Genomic DNA, 22,226 nt, shown 5'->3' with positions numbered 1-22,226 from the left:
TGCTCAATTTAATGTATTTTTTGCTACATTACTGCTCTACAGACCTGTGGTGATTTCAAAGGGAGGGCTGTAGCTGCTGAGACACGTTCCTTCCCGTGCTGCGACCTTGAAACCATATGTGTGTCCACACTGAAGGTCAGACAGGGTGAGGGTGGAGAGGGAGGAGGTGAGCTCTGAGGTGGGAGACGTGTCCCCCATCACAGACATCTGGAGGACGTAGGATGCCCCGGGTACGGGGGTCCATGAGAGGGTTAAGGTGTTGTTGTTACAGGTCATGTGACCCGTGAGGTTGGAGGGAGGACAATGAGCTGAGAGGAAAGACGTGAATACGACCAATCAAAATGAGTTCTCTCAATTCAACTTTTTCAAATACTGCACTTATGCAATTTTTTTTTTTTAAATATACAAAATTACAACAAAAACAGACAAAATGATGGAAAAATTTTAAAAAATTACAACAAAAATACACAAAATGAGAGAAAAATACAAAATTATGACAAAAATACACAAAATGAGAGTAAATACTATACATAAAAAATACACAAAATAAGAGAAAAATACAAAATTACAACAAAATAAAAGAAAATACAAAATTATATAAAAATACACAAAATAAGAGAAAAATACAAAATTACAATAAAAATAAATAATTTTGATAGAACAATACAAAATTACAACAGAATTACACAAAATGAGAGAAAAATACAAAAAAACAAAACAAAAAAATGTACAAAATTATGACAAAAATACACAAATTGATAGGAAAACATAATATTACAACAAAAATAAACAAAATGTGGGAAAAATATACAAAAATGTACTAATTTGTTATTATTATCATTATTTATATTGTTATCATTATTTCCTCTCACGTGTTTCCAGCTGCTCTGCTGAGCTGGGGTCACTGTAGCATTCACCGTCCACCGTAACCACGGTAACAACGTACGTCTGCCCACAGCTCAGCTCTGTGAACACGCACGAGTTGGATGAGTTGGAGCTGCACATATGCACGTGTCCGTCATCGGCTATGGCTGTGGCGACGTAGGCGTGGGCCCCGGGGACGTGAGACCACGACACACTGCTGTCCTCACAGGATGAAGACACTGAAATGTTACTGGGAGCACAAGGACCTGAGGGAGAGCAGGGGGAGGAGCTTAAAGAGGGTGGAGTCAGAAGAAGAAAAATCTGAGGTCTTTCACTACCTGAGCTGAAGCTTAACTCCTCACTGGGGTTTCCTTCGCATGCCTCTGAGGAAGCAGTGACGAAGACACTGTAGGTTTGTCCACACAGGATGTCTGGGACCTCACAGCTGCTCCCATTGGAGAAACAGTGGCGGGTGTGGTCTCCTCCACCTACTCTCACTGTCACGTTGTAGCCTGAAGCATCAGGGCTTCCCTCCCAGGTTACAACCACAGGGTGGTTAGAGCACAGCTGATTGGCCGACACGTTGGAGGGAGGACAAGGAGCTGTGGAGCACATACAGAACAAGAAGAAGAACATATCAGCACAAATGGAGACCATGGCCCAGCACAGGACAAAGTCAAGTTCAAAGGATCTACTGATCCCTGGGATTGGCAGCTGATAGCGCGCACGCGCGCACACACACGCGCACACACACACACACACACACACACACACACACACACACAGCCCTTCATCAGATTTAGAGCACCACAAAATGTAAAAACGTAGAAAATCACTCAAAAATGTTACAGAAAATACACAAAAATAACACAAACATAAAAAACAATAACAGAAATATATAAGATTGCAGAATATAACACAAAAACGTACAAAAACAATAAGAAAAATGACACACAATTACAGGAAAAAACACAAAAGGACAAGAAATATACATAAGATGCCACAAAAATTATGCAAAAAAAACCACAAAAACAGACAAAACAAAAACAGAAATACATTTAAAAAAAACACTAACAAAATTACTGAAAAAAAAACTAAACTACAAAAAAACACACAAAACTTTAAAAGCAGCTGATGGTGTGTGTGTTACCTGCGTGTCGCAGCTGATGGTGTGTGTTTTACCTGTGTGTAGCAGCTGATGGTGTGTGTGTTACCTGTGTGTAGCAGCTGATGGTGTGTGTGTTACCTGTGTGTAGCAGCTGATGGTGTGTGTGTTACCTGTGTGTCGCAGCTGATGGTGTGTGTGTTACCTGTGTGTAGCAGCTGATGGTGTGTGTGTTACCTGTGTGTCGCAGCTGATGGTGTGTGTGTTACCTGTGTGTAGCAGCTGATGGTGTGTGTGTTACCTGTGTGTAGCAGCGGATGGTGTGTGTGTTACCTGTGTGTAGCAGCTGATGAGTTGTGGTGCTGTTACACTCCGCCCCCTGGGCCTGGACCCCCACAGTGACGTTCTGTCCACATGGAACGTTTGGGAAGGAACAGTTGGTGCCTCCGGTCCGGCAGTTGTCATGGTAACCGTCTCCATACAGAACAGCCAGGAAGTCGACGTGTCCGTCAGGCTCCGCCCACCTCAGTTGCACCGAGTTTGAGTCACAGTCGTAGTGATGGAAGGTAATGGAAGGAGCGCACGGAGCTGCAATAGAAGCATGAGGTCAAGTTTGAGTAGGATCAATATACACATCAACTCCCAAAACACACAAAACCGCAACAAAAATATAGAAAACTACAACAAAACACAAAAAAAACACATAAAACAACTACAAAAGTACACAAAATGACTACAAAAACATAAAAAATTACAGAAAGATTCACAAAAAGATCGTAAAAAGACAACAAAATAAAAAAAATTACTCCAAAAACACTCAAGAGGACCACAAAAATGTACAAAAATGCAGCGAAAGCACACAAAACAGAAACAAAAATGCAGGAAATGGCAGATAAATATATAAAATGACAACAAAAAGACATAAAAGGGAAACAGAAACACATAAAATTACTAGAAAACACACAAGACGACGAAAAATATGGTAAACAACAACAAAACAAAACAAACAAATACATAAAACAACTACAAAAATCCATAAAGCAAAAATTAAATACACAAAATCACAACAGAAATACATGGAATGACACTAAATAAACATACGAATCAGACACAAAATTACAGAAAAATATAGAAGATGACAAAAACACTCGTCTGCCACAACAATGTGCTCAACGCAACAAAAACACACAAAACAAAAATACACAAAATTATGTAAAACAATAACAAAAGTACGCAAAAAGAACAGAAATACATAAAATGTCTGGAAAAAACTCTTTAGTTTCCTGTGTTAATGCTCTGATTGGTTGATATTCTAATGCTGACATGAATGTTGATCATGTGACCCTCGGATCCTTAAAGCTCTCACCTGTGCTGAAGGTGAATGCTGGTCCAGGTGAGCTGTCACACTCTCTACCCAGGGCGGTCACTGAGGCGTTGTACGTGTCACTACACAACAGATCCTCCAGGACACACGTGTGTCCGTCTGAGGAACAGGAAACACTGTGGCCGCTCTCAGCCGTCGCACTGACCAGGTATCCTGTAGCTTCAGCCACTGGCGTCCAAAACACGGCTGAGGAACCGTTGCCACAGATCAGAGAGTTGTGGTTTATGGGCGGGGCACAGGGCGCTGAGGAGGAGGAGCAAAGGGAGTTAATCACGTCTCTGCAGTGTTTCCTGTTCTCTCTGATGTACCTGTCCACAGTCTAGCTCCGCCCCCTCCGCTGCTGTTACATGATCCGTCGTCAGCCGTCACCGTCACATTATAAACTGTTCCACACCGCAGCTCATCCATCTCACAGGAAGTGTTACTGCTGCGACAGGAAGTCAGGTGACCCGAGTCCTCCTGGGCCAGGACGGTGTAGGTGTAGGACTCGTTGCCGCCAGCAGAGAACCAGGACACTGTGGCTGAGTCTGAGCCACAATGGAGGACGCTGCTCACATTTGTAGGATCACATGGACCTGGACCAGGAAGTAGAAAAGTGTCACATGCACCGAGAAAGAAACTTAGCTCATTCAGACATAGGCGACCACATGCAGCCCTATGTCTACATTTGCACAAAATAACTCCAAAAACGCACAAAATAACAGAAAATGACACAGAATGATGGAGAAAAACACAAGGACAGAAAAATACACAAAATGACAAAAAAATTATACAAAATAACTCTAAAAACACATAAAATAACTCTAAAAACACATAAAATAACACAACAAAAAATACACAAAATGACTCCAGAAATAGAACATAACTCAAAAAACACACAAAATAACAGAGGAATTCCCTAAATTATGGGAAAATACACAAAAGGACCACAAAAATACACAAAATGACTCCAGAAACAGAGAAATTACAAAAAAGGACAAGAAAAATATGACTCCAAAAAACACAAAATACCAGAAAAATACATAAAATATTGGGAAACTACACAAAATGACTCCAGAAATCCCAAAAATATCTCCTAAAACACACAAAATAAAAGAATAATACACAAAATAACGTAATAAATACACTATAGGACAACAATTCACAAGGATCAGAAATTAACAAAATGTCTCCAAAAAAATTACAAAACCCACAACTAAATATGTTTACAGAGCATGCCTGAAAAATACAAAAAATGACCAGAAAACACATAAAATGGAAACAAATCCAGACAAAATAATAAACAAACACAAGAAATCACTATAATATAAAGTTGTAAAATATATTAATATAATGCACACAAAAAAAGACAAAAACATATTCAAAATTACGACATAAATTGACAAAAATGATAGAAAAATATTCAAAATGACAACAGAAATGATGGGAAAACAGACAAAAATGACAGAAAAATACAAAAAACACAGAAAATAATAAAATAAATAACAATAAACGTCTGTGTTAATGCTCAGATTGGTCATTATTCTAATGCTAATACCATCACACGTTTGTGTCCTGTCTCTGATGTGATTAGTACCTGTAGTGAATGAGGCGGTGCTTGCTGAGCTGGAGCAGTGTGTGTCCTGTCTCTGAGCGGTGACGGTGACGTTATACTCAGTGAAACACTGCAGGTCGCTGAAAGAGCAGGAGGTGCTCGGAGTAGAGCAGCTTTGTGAGGCTCCGTCTGCTCCTGTTACTGTGGCTGTGAACGAGGAGGCTCCAGGTGACGGGAACCAGGAAACCAGCACACCAGGTGAGTCCGAGTCACAGTCTGACACTGATGTTACACTCTGTGGCCAGCAGGGGGCTGGAGGGAAGGAAACGGAGGGTGATCAGGTGGTGTTGTTCTCTAAGGCTATGTTCACACTGCCTTAACAGCCTTAATGCTTAATTCCAATTTTTTGCTCTAATCCTATTTTTTGTTGGTCCGTTCACATTACCATTTAAAATGTGACCTGTATCAGACTCCAGTGTGAACGGTTTGTGGCTCTTTGACAGGCATAAGGTATTTATATCTGAGCCCGACCTGAAACCAACAGTTAAAACCTGTTGTTTTCCTCATACAAATGACGTATTGATGCTTGTTTTAGTGGTAAGCCTGCTTTTATGAATAAACTACTGTTAATGTCAACATCAGATCAGCGCACGGGATAAAAAGATCAGATCTGTATCTGACTCAGGACCACATATGAAAGTGATCTACATCTGCTTTTAAAAAATCAGATCATGTCACCTGACCCCCAAAAAATTGGATTTGGGTGAATGCAGCCTAACACAATCTTTTCAGGCTGCGACCCCCAAAATAAAGGTCCCAGAGCCTGGGGACCCACACTGTAGCTGAAGGTGGTTGAACACAGACATGAACATTGAAGAACAGTCATGTGTAGACAGGGTCATCTATAAGGGGGAATAAAGGGGAGAGATTTTTTGGGGTCCATCCATGAAATCAGCAAAATGATGGTCCATTGTTCTATGAATCTGTGATAAACACATTTATTTATTCATCTGAATAATATCCACTGTTATCCAGGAACGTTTATTATTATTTAATAAAATAATGTATTTATATAGTGCTTTTTTGGTCACTTTACAGATATTAGGCATTATTCTTTCACTCCACACTTAGTGGTGGTAATCTACTATTGTAGCCACAGCTGCCCTGGGGCAGACTGATGGAAGCGAGGCTGCCATAGTGCACCATCGGCCCCTCCAACCACCACCAACATTCACTCACACACTACAATCATACTAGGCAATGTGGGTGAAGTGTCTTGTCCAAGGACACAATGTGGTTAAATTGGCAAAAAATTAACAGAAATTATTGTGAGAAGAGGTTAAAAGTGACAATAATGGGTCAACATATGTGACATTAGGTGGAAAAATGGTGGAAAGGGTTTATATAAATGCCGAAAATGTCTTGAAAGTGGAAAAAATGTGCAGAAAAGTCATTGAAATTTGATGAAGAATTGGTAGAAATGGGAGTAATGTAGCAAAAATGCATTAAAAAGAGCAAAAATATGGTAAGAAAAAGTGATGAAAATAGGTTACAATATGGTGAGTTTGGTGGAGTTCCAGAAAAAAGGGTAAAAACAAGCAAAAATGGGCTCAAGTTGTTCAAACAATATTCGGTTTCCTGTAGGCATCTGGTGACCCCGAGGTTGAGAACCCCTACTTTAAGTGATACAACTGTAATATTTAAACATCTTTACCTGTGTGAACCTCTAGTGTGGGACTCGTGGGTCCAACACAGGACCCAGAGAATCCTTGGACAGACACGTTGTAGGTCTGTCCACATTGCAGGTCTGTCAGAGCACAGCTGGACTCGTCAGTGACACACACCACTGGACCTGAACCAGTGTTTCCCACCAGTGGGACAGCTGTGACACTGTAGTTCAGAGCAGCAGAAGAAGAGGAATTCCATCTGACCGTCAGCTCTCCTGTCCTACAGTCCAGCTCGTGGGTGACGTTGTGAGGTGCACATGGTACTAAAACACACATGAGCAACACGTGAGCAACACGTGCACGTTATTAATCTGTTAGAAATGACTAAGAAGTCACACATTTCACATTGACAAAACTTTTGTTTATTCTGGTAGTTATTTTTTAGTTATTAATTTGGTTTACTTAGTTTATTTTATTGTTTAGCGACTGTTTATCTATCTATATAAATAAAGTTCAGTTTTTTTCTGATAATTTTGTTTATTTTTGTTGAGTATTTTTCTGTATTTCTATATTTTTTTGCATCATTTTTATTGTTTCTGTTCATTTGTATCTGTCTTTGATGTGTCAATGTATCTTTGTTTTGTGCCTTTTTATTGTTTTGTCTATTTTTTAGTAATTTAGTATGTTTTGTCTTGTGTATGTTTACTGTTGGTTTTTTTTTGGTCTTTATGCTGTTATTTTGTATATTTTTTGTTGTGTTCGGAGTCATATTTTGTGTTTTTGGAGAAAATGTATTTCTGTTGTTACTTTGTTGTTATTTCATATATTTTGCTTTGTGCATTTTTGTTGTTGCTTGGTTTATTTTTCAAGAATTTTGCATGCTTTAAGAGCAGCTTTTTGTAGCCGTTTTTTGTACGTGTTCTGGAGTAATTTGCATATTTCTGTTTTCCTTTTGTGTGTTTATTGTTATTTAGCGTATTTCTGTAATTCATGTATTAAAAAACATTCTATTGTGTATTTTTGTCACTTTTTTGTGTTTTTATTTCAATTTTTAGTATATTTATGTGCATTTTGGTTGTTGTTTTGTAGGTGTTTGTGTTATTTTTGAAGTCATCTTGTGTGTTTTTCTGTAATTTTGTGTAACTTTATTTTTATTGTGTTTTTTGTGTAGTTTTTGTATTTATTCAAACATTTTTTATTGTGTTATATCTGTCGTTTTTCTGCATTTATTTTCCATTGGCTCATGATCCCACCGGGGGCCTCATGTGGCCCCATTGTCCGTGTGGGTGACGGAGCTTTTTGACTCTGTACCTGGATGTTGCCTCAGAGGTTGACTAGCGTTGCTCACACAGGTTCCATCAGTAGCGGTGACAGTGATGTGGTACTCCTGACCACACAGCAGGTCACTGAGGGAACAGCTAGTGCTGGAGCTGCTACAAGACACACTCTCTACGTCACTCACGGCCGTCACGTGATAATTGACGGCTGTAGAACTCAGAACCCAGAACACCTGAGCAGAACCTTCACTGCACGACAGCAGGCTGAGCAGGTCAGACGGAGAGCACGGCTCTGAGGAGCAAAACAATAGAAACAACGTCAGAAATGCATGTAGACAGAGGTTTTGACTTCAGTTCCAGGGTTTACCTGAATAAAAACACACAATATCAGAGAAGAAAATACAAAATGACTTTAAAAACACATAAAATTAGAGAAGAATATACAAAACAATCCAAAAAACTCACAAAACCACAACAAAAGCACAGAAAATGACACTAGAAACACACAAAAACAAAACAAAAACACAAAATAACTCAAAAACACATGCAATTAGAGAATAATATACAAAATAACCCCCAAAACACACAAAAATGCACAAAATAATGCCAAAAGCACAACAAAAATACACAAAAAAACTCAAAAATACACAAAACGACCACAAAAATACACAAAATAACCTCAAAAACGCACAAAATTACAGAAGAATATACAAATTAACCCCCAAAACAGACAAACCACAACAAAAATACACAAAATGACTCCAAAGACGCAGTATGTGTGTGTGTGTGCGTGTGTGTGTGTGTGTGTGTGTGTGTGTGTGTGTGTGTGTGTGTGTGTGTGTGTGTGTGTGTGTGTGTGTGTGTGTGTGTGTGTGTGTGTATAGTGAAGGCCTCCTCATGGTGCTTCACCTGTGCTCAGAGAGACGGTGTTGTTCAGTGGACTGGTGCACGTGTCATCAGTTGCTGACACTCCTACAGAGTACGTCTGTCCACAGAGGAGCCCTGATAGGCTGCAGGAGGTGGAGGAGGTGGATGTGCACTGTACCATGTGACCTGTGTCGCTCTCAGCCACTGCTGTGTAGCTCTGAGCACCAGCACTAGGAGACCAGGACACAGGAGAAGGACCAGGAGCACACTGGTAGGAGGCTGTTATGCTGCTGGGAGGACAAGGAGCTACAGGAGGAGGAAGTGTTACATTATTGTTATTATCATTACTATTATAATAATAATTATTATTATTATTTATTCATTATTATTTAAATAAATGAGAAAAACATTTAAAAACAAAAGAAGAACAATAGAAAAAAAGAAGAGGAGAAAAGAAGAAGAAAAAGAAAAATTAAAAAATTAAAAGGGGAAAAAAGAAAAACAAATGGAAAAAAGGAGAAAAGAAAAAAGAAAAGAAAAAAAAGAACAAATGGGCAAAAATGGGCAAAAAAGAAAAGAGAAAAAAGGGGAACACAAAAGGGGGAAAATGAGTAAAAAAAAAAATAGGGGAAACAAATGAAGAAAAAAGGAAATAAAGAAAAGAAAAGGAGAGAAAAAAGAAAAAAGAGAAAGAAACGAAAGGGGGAAAAAAGAGAAAAAATAATTTTAAAAAAAAGAGAGAAAAAGGGGGAAACCGGGAAAAAAAAAAAAAGAGAAAAACGGTTAAACAAAGAGGAAAAAGGGTAGAAATGAGAAAACAAAAAAGGAGTTACATCACAATATCTGTGCGTGTGCGTGTGTTTAACACTCACAGCTCTGCACAGTGACCTCTGTACTGGGTCTACTGGAGCAGCTCCCAGTAACAGAGAACACCAGTACGCTGTAGGAGGCTCCACACTGGAGGCCCTCCACCCTGCAGCTACTGTTCCTCTCTGAGGAAGAGTTACAGTAGAGAGTCTGACCCAGGCCTCTGGAGACCTCCACCCTGTAGCTCTCTGCTGGACGACGAGAGACGTTCCACCACACCAGGAGATCATTAGTGAGACACAACACACTGGTGTCCACAGCCTCAGGACCACACGGAACTGGAACGCACGCACGCGCGCGTGCACACACACACGCGTGCACACACACACACACACACACACACACACACACACACACACACACACACACACACACACACACACACACACACACACACACACACACACACACACACACACACACACACACACACACACACACACACACACACACACACACACACACACACACACACACACACACACACACACACACCATCAGCCAATCAGCTTCAAGAAAACCATCAAAGCTTCTTCAAAGAGAGATTCATCCAATCAGCTTTAGCCTTAGATTGATTCATTTTCTCTACACATTTATCATGACGTGGCACTTTTATCACACATCTACTGTGTTTTTGGAGTCATTTTGTTGTTGTTTTGTGTATTTTCAGTCATTTTGTGTTCTCATAGTTTTATGTGCTTTTTTGTATGTTTTTATTCTTATTTTGTGTGTTTTTAGTTGTTTTGTGTTCTTGTGATAGTCTATGTACTTTTCGTATGTTTGAATAGTTATTTCATGTGTTTTTGTTGTAATTATGTGTATTTTCAGTCGTTTGTGTTGTTGTTATTTGGTGTGCTTTTTATGTGTCTTTAATGTTATTTTGTGTATTTTTTTGTGGTCATTCTGTGTATTTTCAGTAATTTTGTGTTCTTGTTTTTTTTCACTTGCTTGTCATTGTTTTTTGCAGTCATTTTGTGTATTTCGTTGTTATTTAGTGTGTTTTCAGTTGATTTGCGTTCTTGTAATTTTACGTGTTTTTAATGTTATTTTTTTTAATATTTGTGTTTTTTGTCATTTGTATATTTTTGCCTCTTGTTTTTGTATTTTGGGAGTCATTTTGTGCTATTTTGTGGTCATCCTGTGTTTAATTCTGACATTTTCAGTGTGTTTAGGGTCATTTTAAGAATATTTCAAGAAGTATTCAATAGTAAAATCATTATTTTTTATAAACCTTTAAAGAGTAAAATAAAGGCTTGAGTTTGATTTTTAGTCTAAAAATGAAGTTGAATTTTGCAATAAATATATTTTATAAGATATGTTATTATTGTTATTTCTGGAATAGTTCTTTTATTGACCTCACAGTAGCCATTCATTGATTCTAAAAGCGTTATTGATCAAAGGTACCAGAGTCCATGCTGATTGGCTGGGAGCTGGACAAACAGGTTCCATCACTGTAGCTGACGGTGACGTTGTACGTTTTCCCGCAGGGCAGAGCCGTGACTTTACAGTTGTTAACGGAGCTGCTGCTGCAGTTCAGCCTCGTGCCGTCCTCATCCTCCATAGTGGCCGTATATAAACCACCTGGATGATGGTTCTGCCACACGATCACTGCGTGGTTAGCGTCACAGTCTCTGAGAGCCTCCACATCGTTTGGAGGGCAAGGAGCTGCAGGAGAACAGGACTGGTGTCATGGAAACGTCAGTAATCAATGTAGGACAATGTTTTTCAACCTTGGGGTCGCCCGGGAATTAAATGAGGTCGCCTGAAATGTCTAGTAATTGATTTTGAAAAAATTCTGATTAAAATTTGTAGTTTTAAAAAAAAATTATTCTTTGTCAAATTAAAACACCTTCACACAATCTCAAACAACAGTGTTCTATATTTTCACTTCCTCAAATTAAAATCTAGTAAAAAATATAAATAAATAAAGTATAAAAATGAAATGATTAAATAAATAACTAAATAAAAATAAAAATAAAATTTTGGGGTCACCAGAAATTTGTGAAATCAAATGGGGTCACGACCCAAAAAAGGTTGAGAACCACTGCTGTAGGAAGTGGTGTAACGTACCCGTCCTAAAGGACACCTCCTGACTACGGCTGCTGTTGCACTTTAAGTTGGTGCCAATGACGGCAGCGGTGTAGCTCCGCCCACAGCTCAGGCCCTCCATCACACAGCTGGTTCCCATGGACCTGCAGCTGTGAGGTTTACCGTCCTCGTCTTCAGCCGTAGCGATGAAGAAGATGGCTCCGTTTCCTGATCTCCAGCTGATCGTAGCAAAGTCCAGACTGCACTGCACTGACGCCGAGATGTTGGTGGGTGTACAAGGAACTGTGGAGAACAGGGAATACAAATTGAACAAAGCATGAAACCGAAAGTATTTTTCATTCATTTTGTGTTTTTGTTGTTATTTTGTGTAATTTTGTTGTTTTATTGACACTGAAATGTTGGTGGGTTCACAAGGAATTGTGGAGATCAAGGAATAAAAATTGAGCAAAGCATAAAATCGAAAGTACTTATTTGAGTATTTTTCATTAATTTCGTGTTTTTGTTGTTATTCTATGCGTTTTTGTTGTAGCTTTGTGTCCTTTTCTGTGTATTTTTCAGTCGTTCTGTTGTTATTTTGTGTAACTTTATGTTTTTTTACACTGAAATATTGCTGAAATGTTAGTGGGTGCACAAGGAACTGCGGAGAATAGGGAATAGCAGCGCAAAGTCACACACACACGTCAGGTTTTTGGTGTTGGCTGCAGACGATGAATAGTTGTACTGAACATCGTGGTGTGTTTAAAAACTACCTGCAGTGTCCAAATAAAATATATACATTTATTACAAAAACAAATCCGAAGTAATCTTTTGAGTATTTTCATCATTTTGTGTGTTTTTGATATTTTATGTGTTTCAGTTGTAGTTTTTGTGTCCTTTTCTGCATAATTTGTGTATTTTTCAGTAGTTTAAAGTCTTTTTGTTGTTTTTTGGTGTAATTTGAGCTCCCAGTATCTGCACCTGTCTGAGCCACCTCTCCCAGCACCCTGGAGGTGGAGCAGTTGTCGTTGGAGGCCACGATCCACACGCTGAGGTGTTCCCCACACGGCACGCCAGTGACTGCGCAGCTGTTGGAGGAGGAGGAGCAGTTGTAGCTCTCCCCCATGTTCCCATCAGCCTCCACGGTGTAGGACAGCGCCCCCAGAGCCGAGTCCCACGTGGTGATCAACGTGTCCGACTGACACTCGGCCACCGTCCTCACGTTGGTGGGCAGACACGGAGCTACGGGAAGAAAATCATCAACAACGTCAGGCTGAAGCTTCACAAACATCCACCCAACAGTTTACTGTTCTGTACATACAGACCAGACACGGACAATTGGAGGTCACATGGGCTAATACTGTGTGGGCCCCAAAGTAAACACACAAAAATAACTCTTCAAAACACACAAAATTAGAGGGAATTACACAAAACCACAACAAAAATACATAAACAACTCTATGAAACACACAAATTTACATAAAAGCACAACAAAAATACATAAAATGACTCCTCTTCAACACACAGAATTACACAAAAGCACAACAAAAAAACATAAAATGACTCCAAAACACACAAAATTAGAGAAGAATATACAAAATGATCCCAATAACCAAAAAAACTACAACAAAAACAGAAAAAACGACTTCCAAAAATTACAAAAAAAGCACAACAAAAAACACGAAATGACTCCAAAACACACACAATGACAGAAGAATATACATGGCTTCAAAAACACACAACACCACATCAAAAATACACAAAATGAATCCAATATAGAAAAAGATATACTGTAAAATAAATCTAAAATACAAATGACAACAATATCACAAGAAAAACACAAAAACCCTCCATTGTTATTTCCTGTGTGAATGATCTGATTGGTCATTATCAATGCTGACGTGAATGTTGATCATGTGACCCTCAGATCTCTGATTTAGATGGATTGTGCTCCAGGACCAGTGATTATTTATTTCACAGGTAAAGAAGTTAGGACTCACATGTGCGTACGAACTCAGGTGGGCTAACTTCACTGTTGCACTCTGAGCTGACGGCGTAAACGTGGAACGTGTAGAACTGTCCACATCCCACGTTGGTGAAGTAACACATATCGTCTCCCGTCCTGCATTCGATCACCTGGCCCGTGTTGTCCTGGGACGACGCCACGTAGTACAGCGTGTTGTTGGTGGGCTGCCAGCTGAACACAATCATGTTGCTGAAGCACTCATGGGAGGCCAGGAGCTGAACCGGAGCACAAGGCACTGTGGAGAACAGGGTGGACAGTCACACACATGAATATTACTTAAGATATTTTGTGGCTCCTCCATGGGAGATGGAGGACACACCATTATGCTAAGGTTGTAGACAGGGTGTCCTGATAAAATGGTGGCCACCGGAGCCACCATTTTGTCAATTCTATCCACGACTTGGGGCATGGGACATAAACTTTCCTCCTTCGGCTGCTCTACGAGGACTTTAAAAGGAAATAACTGACTAAAACTCTCATATTAAAGATGATCTTGAAGAAGCTAAAAGATAAACTCCATCTACTATGGGACGTGTATGTAACATTTAGATTTAAGATTTAGCATTTGAATTTAACATTTAGCATTTAGATTTAACATTTAGATTTAGATTTAACATTTAGGTTTATCATTTATATTTAAATGTAACATTTAGGTTTAGATTTAACATTTAGATTTAGATTTAACATTTAGGTTTATCATTTATATTTAAATGTAACATTTAAATTTAAATTTAACATTTAGATTTATCATTTATATTTAAATGTAACATTTACATTTAACATTTAGATTTAACATTTAGATTTAGATTTAACATTTAGATTTAGATTTAACATTTAGGTTTATCATTTATATTTAAATGCAACATTTAGATTTAACATTTAAATTTAGATTTAAATGTAAAATTTGGATTTAACATTTAGCAATTAGATTTAGATTTAACATGTATTTTTAAAATAAACATTTAGATTTAGATTTAACCATTAGTATTTAGATCTAACATTTAGCATTTAAAAGTAACATTTAGATTTAGATTTAACATTTATATTCATATTTAACATTTAGCATTTAGATTTAACATTTAGATTTAGATTTAACATGTAGCATTTAGATTAAATTTAACATTTAGATTTGTATAAAAGAAAAAATCCCACCAATTGTTTGTGGAGACCTTTCCTTGCGCTGCATGTGTTATGACACCATGGGAAAAACCATGTAAACGTTAAGTACATAAACCATATGTAGAAGTACTGTAAATGGTGCGTGGGAAGCAGACCAGCCATGTGGGGACCTCACCTGTCTCAAACAGGTAGGAGGCATCTGAGGTGCTCTCACAGTCGTCGGACACGGCGGTGACGTACACCCGGTAGTTCTCGCCACACTTCAGCGCCATGATGTGGCAGCTGGTGGAGGCGGAGCTACAGGTGAGAGAGGCGCCAGTCCCGTCCACGGCCGTCGCAATGTACGAGTCCGCCCCGAACACGGCGTCCCATGTGACCGCCGCCATCCCGTTGGAGCAGCTGTAGTCCACGGAGACCCACGTCACTTTCTTTATCGCTGAGGAGAACGTTAAAAAAACAATTATACAAACATCAAAATGGTAAAAGGTCGTAAGAAACGTATTACTTTTATTATATTATAGTGATTATGAGGGTTATAGTGACTCTGAGGGGTCATAGTGACTCTGAGAGGGTTATAGTGACTGAGGGCTTATAGTGACTCTGAGGGGTAATAGTGACTCTGAGGGGTTATAGTGACTCTGAGGGGTTATAGTGACTCTGAGGGGTTATAGTGACTCTGAGGGGTTATAGTGACTCTGAGGGGTTATAGTGACTCTGAGGGGTTATAGTGACTCTGAGGGGGTTATAGTGACTCTGAGGGGTTATAGTGACTCTGAGGGGTTATAGTGACTCTGAGGGGTTATAGTGACTCTGAGAGGTTATAGTGACTCTGAGGGGTTATAGTGACTCTGAGGGGGTTATAGTGACTGAGGGCTTATAGTGACTCTGAGGGGTTATAGTGACTCTGAGGGGTAATAGTGACTCTGAGGGGTTATAGTGACTCTGAGGGGTTATAGTGACTCTGAGGGGGTTATAGTGACTCTGAGAGGTTATAGTGACTCTGAGAGGTTATAGTGACTCTGAGGGGTTATAGTGACTCTGAGGGGTTATAGTGACTCTGAGAGGTTATAGTGACTCTGAGAGGTTATAGTGACTCTGAGGGGTTATAGTGACTCTGAGGGGTTATAGTGACTCTGAGGGGGTTATAGTGACTCTGAGGGGTTATAGTGACTCTGAGGGGTTATAGTGACTCTGAGGGGTTATAGTGACTCTGAGGGGGTTATAGTGACTCTGAGAGGTTATAGTGACTCTGAGGGGTTATAGTGACTCTGAGAGGTTATAGTGACTCTGAGGGGTTATAGTGACTCTGAGGGGTTATAGTGACTGAGGGCTTATAGTGACTCTGAGGGGTTATAGTGACTCTGAGGGGTTATAGTGACTCTGAGGGGTTATAGTGACTCTGAGAGGTTATAGTGACTCTGAGGGGTTATAGTGACTCTGAGGGGGTTTTACAGACTATGAGGGGGTTATAGTGACTTTGAGGGGGTTATAGTGACTCTGGGGGGTTATAGTGACTTTGAGGGGTTATAGTGACTCTGGGGGGTTATAGTGACTCTGAGGGGGTTCTAGTGACTCTGAGGGGTAATAAACAAACTCACGTGATGTGCTGTGTGTCACATTCACAGCTTCTCCAGGAAGGAGGAAGATATTAACTGAAGACACTCCCACTGTGTAGTTGGAGCAGGGCTGAAGGTCTGTGATGTCCATGTAGGTGTTGGAGGTGTTTTTGGTTACTGGTCCATTACTGGCATCATCAACATCACTCACACACACCTGGTACAGCAGCACTTTATCCACTGGGCTCCACGACACACGTGCACTGCTCTTACTGGTCACTGCGAGCGTCACACCTGTGGGAGGCTGCACCACTACACACACAAAACACACATAGATAAATAAAACACACACAATTACACAATAATACACAGAAAAACAGCAAAAATACAAATAATGAATACATAAATATGCAAAATTACCCAAAAGATTATTACAAAACGACACAAAAATAACAAAATACAAAAAATATACATAAAAATATATAATGTATAAATATAATGCTCATAAATAAAAAGAAACTATACAAAACAACAAGAGAAATACACAAAAATGACTCAAAAATCACTAAATTACAACAAACATACAGGAAATTACACAGAAAAACTACAACATAAATTGGAAAAAAAAAAGATGAACAATTGCAAAAAAAAAAATAATAAAAATAAACAAAAATGTTAAAACAAAACAAACAGGATGACTACAAAAATATACAAAATAAAAACCGAAATACACAAAATTACTCAAAAAAAAAGCATGACACAACCATGAAAATACACAAAAATTAAAATACAAGAAGTCTACATAAAAAAATTATAAATCTAACATACATAGTGTATAAATATTATGTTTATAAATAAAGAGAAACTATACAAAAAAAAAAATACATGAATATGACTTAAAAAAAAATCACAAAACATACATGAAATGACGTAAAAAATCTATGACATAAAAGTTTTACATTGATGAATAACATTGGGACAAAATGACAGGAAAATATCAAGAAAAAAAAACAAAATACATGAAAAATGACAGAAAAATATGTGAAAGAAAACAAAAAACAGAAGCAGACTAAAATGACTTTCTTCTATCAATAGATGGTGGTATCAGTGCTAATTAAGAGGAATCAGCTCACGTGTGAGAACGGTCTTAATTCGTCCTTTAGCTCCCTTTCCCGCACTGTTGGATGAGAGGATGTAACAGTTGTAGGTTGTAGACGGGCTCAGTCCATCCATCCGTCCACTCAGACTCACACTAGTGAACGTCTGGTTGTATTTCTGTGACCCAAACAGTTCCTCCACAAACAGAATGTAATGATCCGCCCCGATCACACTGGACCACTCAAAGCTCACAGACGTGCTGGACAAGGGCCGGAAACCAGTGATTTGTGACGTGGCGGGGACTGTGGAGAAGATGGAGAAGGATTATTATCCTCTGAGGCAGTGGTTCTCACACCTTTTTGGCCCAAGTACTGTACCCTCTTTCTCCTATTCCTGAATCCAAGTCACTTTTGTCCAAATACAACATTTCACTCAGAACACTATAAAAATAAACATATAGATCATAATAATGGAATGAATGAGTGATAACACACATTTTAAAGAAACTGTATTTAGTGCCTCCTGAATAGATTTATTTCTATAGTATTTATCATTTCCCGTCATCTGACCTTTGTATTTTCAGTTCTTGTTCTAATCAAGATCATTTATATCATCATTTTGTGTGTGTTTGGTGTCATTTTGTGTATTTTGTTGTTGTCTGTTCTTTTTACTATAGTATTCAGTACATTCTTCCCTTGTTTTGTGTGTTGTTGGTTTTATTATTCCAAACCACAAAGCGTGAAGGGGGATATAGGTTTGAGCTCCGTCCGTCCGTCCGAGTTAAAGGGGACAGCTTTTCTCAGAAATAGTTTAAGATACAATAACCAAATTGTGTGTGGCTTCAGGGTATGGAGTTCGAAAATGAGAAGCGTGCAATTATGTCTTCCGGAGTTATTGCCTTTGTTTCGTTTTTTTTACTCTGTTCGGGGTATCTTCAAACGGGACAGCTTTTCTCAGAAATCCTTTAAGATACGATAACCAAATTTGGTGTGTGAGTTCGAAAATGAGAAGCGTGCAATTATGTCTTCTGGAGTTATTGCCCTTGTTCAGTTTTTTGGACTCTGTTCAGGGTATAGATAGATAGTTAGTAACTTTATATTCTGATGCGATAAGGAAAAGTTTGTGAGACAACCAATCTGGCGTGGGATGTTGATGACTATGTCTTCTTGTTGAAATTAATCTCCCTGTGTGTTTGTTTTTGGTGTCGTTTGGTTGTATCTCTGTTATTTTTGTGTATTTTGTAGTGTTGTGTATTTTTCTCTCATTTAGTGTGTTTTTGTTGTTGTTTTGTGTGTTGCTGGTAATAGTGAGTATTGTTCTCTGTGTGTTTTTGGTGTCATTTTGTATATTTTGTTGTCTGTTGTTTTTATTATTTAGTATATGTTCTCTTCTTACCTCCACCAAGCGCGAAGCGCAGAGCGGTAAGGTTATGTTTTACCATCCGTTTATTTGTCAGTCTGTCTGTTAGCGAGATAACTTGAAAAGTTATGAACGGATTTGGATGAAATTTTCAGGAAATTTGACAAATTGGACGAGGGACAGGTGATTACATTTTGGTGATGTTTATGTATGTATGGTGCAGTTATAGTAACACAGCTCAATGTTGCCAGGTAGTCATGGTAATCCTGAGTTTATCATGTTACCGTGACGAGAGCGTGTTTGCTGAGCTTGAGCTGTATTTTGTGTATTTTTGGTGTCATTTTGTGAGTTGCTGGTACCAATAAGTATGATTATAATTTTCAACTAAAAATAAACATTATAAAACCCCATATTTTTATCTTCTAATGTTTTTTTCTCTCTCTCTCTCTCTTAAGAACCCCCTGTAGTGCCATCGCGCACCCCGAGCGGTACACGTACCCCCATTTGAGAAACACTGCTCTGAGGGATAATCTCAGACACGGGTTAGAGTCCTTAGTCCTTACCGGTCATGGTGAGCTCCTGGTCCGTACACAGGATGTTGAAGAAGCTGAAGACCTTCAGCGTGACCTTGTAGTTGCGTCCAGGTCTCAGACCCTGGACCAGTCTGTGGGTGCTGGGCGGCTGTTGCATCACCACCACAGGGGCCACGGTGGTGGAGTTCACCACCCTCAGGTCCAGGAGGTAGTGAGACGCGTTGGGGTAGTTGCTCCACTCCACCTCCAGGGTGGAGGCTGACGGAGACGAAACCGACACGATGTCACAGCCTGGGAACCAACCAGGAGTTTTAGCAAGGAAATCAATAAAGAATCAACATCATAAAATCAAGGAAATCAGTAAAGAGTAAATATTATAAATCAAGGACACCAGAAAAGACATCAATATTATAAAAAAATATTAAATACCAGCTATCAACAAAAAAGTTGAAAAAATGCACAAAACAACAACAAAAAACACAAAATGGATCAAAAACACGTACAATCAGAGTTAAATATACAAAATGATCTCAAAAACACACAAACCCACAACAAAAAAGACAAAATTACTCAAAAAACACATACAATATGAGAAGAATATACAACTTAGCCTCAAAAACACACAAAAGCACAACACAAATACTCACAATGACTCAAAAAAACAACCAAAATTACAGAAAAATATATACAAAAAACAAAAAAATGACTCACAATGCAAAACATTTTAAAAAATGCACAGAATTACCAGAACAATATACAAAATGACAATGAAATACACACAAGGACTCCAAAAAACACGAAGACATACAACAAAAACACAAATTGAGAGAAAAATATACAAATGACTAATAAAAACATGTAGTATACAGTAGAGTTGCAAAGGGATTTTCATGGGAAGTTAAGCTTGTGAATTTGGGCAATATTCAAAAAATATACATTTTTCATGGGGATTTTTTATTGGAATTAACCTGAAATTGGGAATCATTTTAAATAACTATCCAAAATTCGCATTGAAAGTAATACAATTAAAAACATTTTAAATTGGGTTGCAAAATTCCAGAAATTTTCAAAGTTGCAAACTTTCTCTGGGAATTAATGGGAAATTTTCAAAAAGATGAAGATTAGATGTTAAATCTATATTTTAGTTCCATTTAAAATATCAGCATCAGTCAAACATTTTGATGCACTGTCGCCAGATTTATTAACTTTTACAGTTTTTGATGAAAACACAGTGACGGACTTTAAAATTTGCAATAGGTTCAAATGAGAAAAAGTATATTCAGTGTCGGGGCCACAATTTGGTGAAAGTTTTAAATCTGTTGCACATTTAGTTGATTTTTGGTAAATTTTCTAAAGTGTTCTAATAAGGGTGACGTAGTGCCACCTTTAGCACATGGGAAGAAGGATTTCCTCAGAAGCAGAAGAAGAAGAAGAGGATTTCTAATAAATCACTCACCTGTAGCCCCAACGTACTGCATCTAAAAAAACCAAATGAAAACATGTAATAACCAATAAAAACAGTGCATAATTGATGATATAATGGTGATAACTTACCTGTGTCGCAGCCACTACAGACACTGATAATAAATAAAATCTCCACATGTTGTTACAGTGTTGAAGCTTGATCACTGCGATACATCCATGGGTTCCAATCCTCGTGCACTCTGCAGTACATGTGAGATCTAAACCTGAGCAACGCTGTAGATCTACTACAGGACGACCAATCAGAAGCTCCCAAATCAGGACAGGTGGATGTATGCCTGTGGGCTGAAGGATCATCTCCACACTCACATTCTACACTTCCTCCAGAGATGATTAAACTCATATCTTATTCATTTGTAGCTTTAATTTGTGCTAAACAAACTCAAAGGGAATAAAAAGCTTTGATCTATACTGACTTGAACTGTTTAAAGTCTGTACATTTGTCATAAAGCAGATTTTTCCCTCTGTGTAGAAAGTAATCTGATCTGTTTGGAAGAAACGGGAAAGTCACTGAAACTCATCCTTCCTGGAATGACCTCATTTTTCTTGGAAAGCAGAGAGCTAAAACACAAAAAATTAATACAAACATATGCAAAGTTATCCAAAAGAATAATACAAAACTACACAAAAATAAAAAAATACAAGAAATCTACTTGAAAATAAACAACATAATGTTCATAAATGAGAAAAAAACTATACAAAACAACAAGAAACATACTTAAAATATCACAAAATTACAACAAACATACACAAAAAAACATAAATTGGAAAGAAAAAAAAGACAGGAAAATGACAGCCCAATACTTATTTCCTTCTAGCAATTATCAACCTCAGATCATGAGGGGGGTCTTGAAGAAGAAGAGTAGGACATGATGGTACTTTCATGCTGCACAGCATTCCATCGCCACCCCCATGACACCACATCACCAGAACAGAAGGTACTCAAATATTAGCAAATCAAATAATATCATATGATCCTGCGCTGTGGTCAAAAGCTATCCCTAATGGGACCCCACTACTACATCAACGTGCTGATGTTATCAAACACACACAGATAAAATGAAGAGGACATATCCCTCAGGGCTCATGAAAGGAAAAAAAAAAAAAAAAACAAGAAAAGGATGAAAATAAAAAACATGATAGTGGTTAGTGAGAATGTGTAAACTATGTGTGTTACATTATAAAAAAGTTAGTCCCAGTTAGTCCTCGTCATCCACCCAGCACCAGAAAAGCTGCACATTTAAGTCTGTGTAAAGTGAATTCAGCCATTTTCTTCTCAACACATTCATAAAGTGTGTTTATATGTACAGTATATATTAATCATTCAAATTTGACAGTGTGGTTAACAACAAACTTCTGTGTTATGACAAACTTAGAACACCTATTTATTCTTACTTTACACCAATTTTATGTAAAGAAGTAGTCCAGCTTTGCTTACACATAAGTCTTGTTACCAATGGCTG

General features: G+C 38.4%; 1 protein-coding gene across 1 annotated transcript in view; it reads right to left on the bottom strand.

The window, feature by feature from the left end:
- LOC114458429 (uncharacterized) overlaps window positions 1–20,948 on the bottom strand; it is a 45,480-nt gene extending 24,532 nt beyond the window's left edge. Inside the window, exons 1-21 of the mRNA XM_028440796.1 lie at window positions 20,836–20,948; window positions 20,738–20,759; window positions 19,312–19,572; window positions 17,425–17,691; window positions 16,334–16,603; window positions 14,911–15,171; window positions 13,591–13,851; window positions 12,572–12,832; window positions 11,636–11,896; window positions 10,970–11,230; window positions 9,571–9,843; window positions 8,741–9,004; window positions 7,866–8,123; window positions 6,602–6,877; window positions 4,930–5,199; window positions 3,662–3,928; window positions 3,336–3,596; window positions 2,303–2,557; window positions 1,203–1,466; window positions 873–1,130; window positions 45–308 (exon numbers count right to left, since the gene is read on the bottom strand). Of these exons, the coding sequence (XP_028296597.1) occupies window positions 45–308; window positions 873–1,130; window positions 1,203–1,466; window positions 2,303–2,557; window positions 3,336–3,596; window positions 3,662–3,928; window positions 4,930–5,199; window positions 6,602–6,877; window positions 7,866–8,123; window positions 8,741–9,004; window positions 9,571–9,843; window positions 10,970–11,230; window positions 11,636–11,896; window positions 12,572–12,832; window positions 13,591–13,851; window positions 14,911–15,171; window positions 16,334–16,603; window positions 17,425–17,691; window positions 19,312–19,572; window positions 20,738–20,759; window positions 20,836–20,883 (5,083 nt within the window). The 5' untranslated portion in view covers window positions 20,884–20,948. The remainder of the gene's footprint in view (window positions 1–44; window positions 309–872; window positions 1,131–1,202; window positions 1,467–2,302; window positions 2,558–3,335; window positions 3,597–3,661; window positions 3,929–4,929; window positions 5,200–6,601; window positions 6,878–7,865; window positions 8,124–8,740; window positions 9,005–9,570; window positions 9,844–10,969; window positions 11,231–11,635; window positions 11,897–12,571; window positions 12,833–13,590; window positions 13,852–14,910; window positions 15,172–16,333; window positions 16,604–17,424; window positions 17,692–19,311; window positions 19,573–20,737; window positions 20,760–20,835) is intronic.
- Window positions 20,949–22,226: the final 1,278 nt, after the last annotated feature.

Source organism: Gouania willdenowi, unplaced genomic scaffold (genome assembly GCF_900634775.1).
Source record: "Gouania willdenowi unplaced genomic scaffold, fGouWil2.1 scaffold_119_arrow_ctg1, whole genome shotgun sequence".
NCBI classification, from domain to species: domain Eukaryota; kingdom Metazoa; phylum Chordata; class Actinopteri; order Blenniiformes; family Gobiesocidae; genus Gouania; species Gouania willdenowi.
This window is presented reverse-complemented; position numbering and strand designations above follow the sequence as displayed.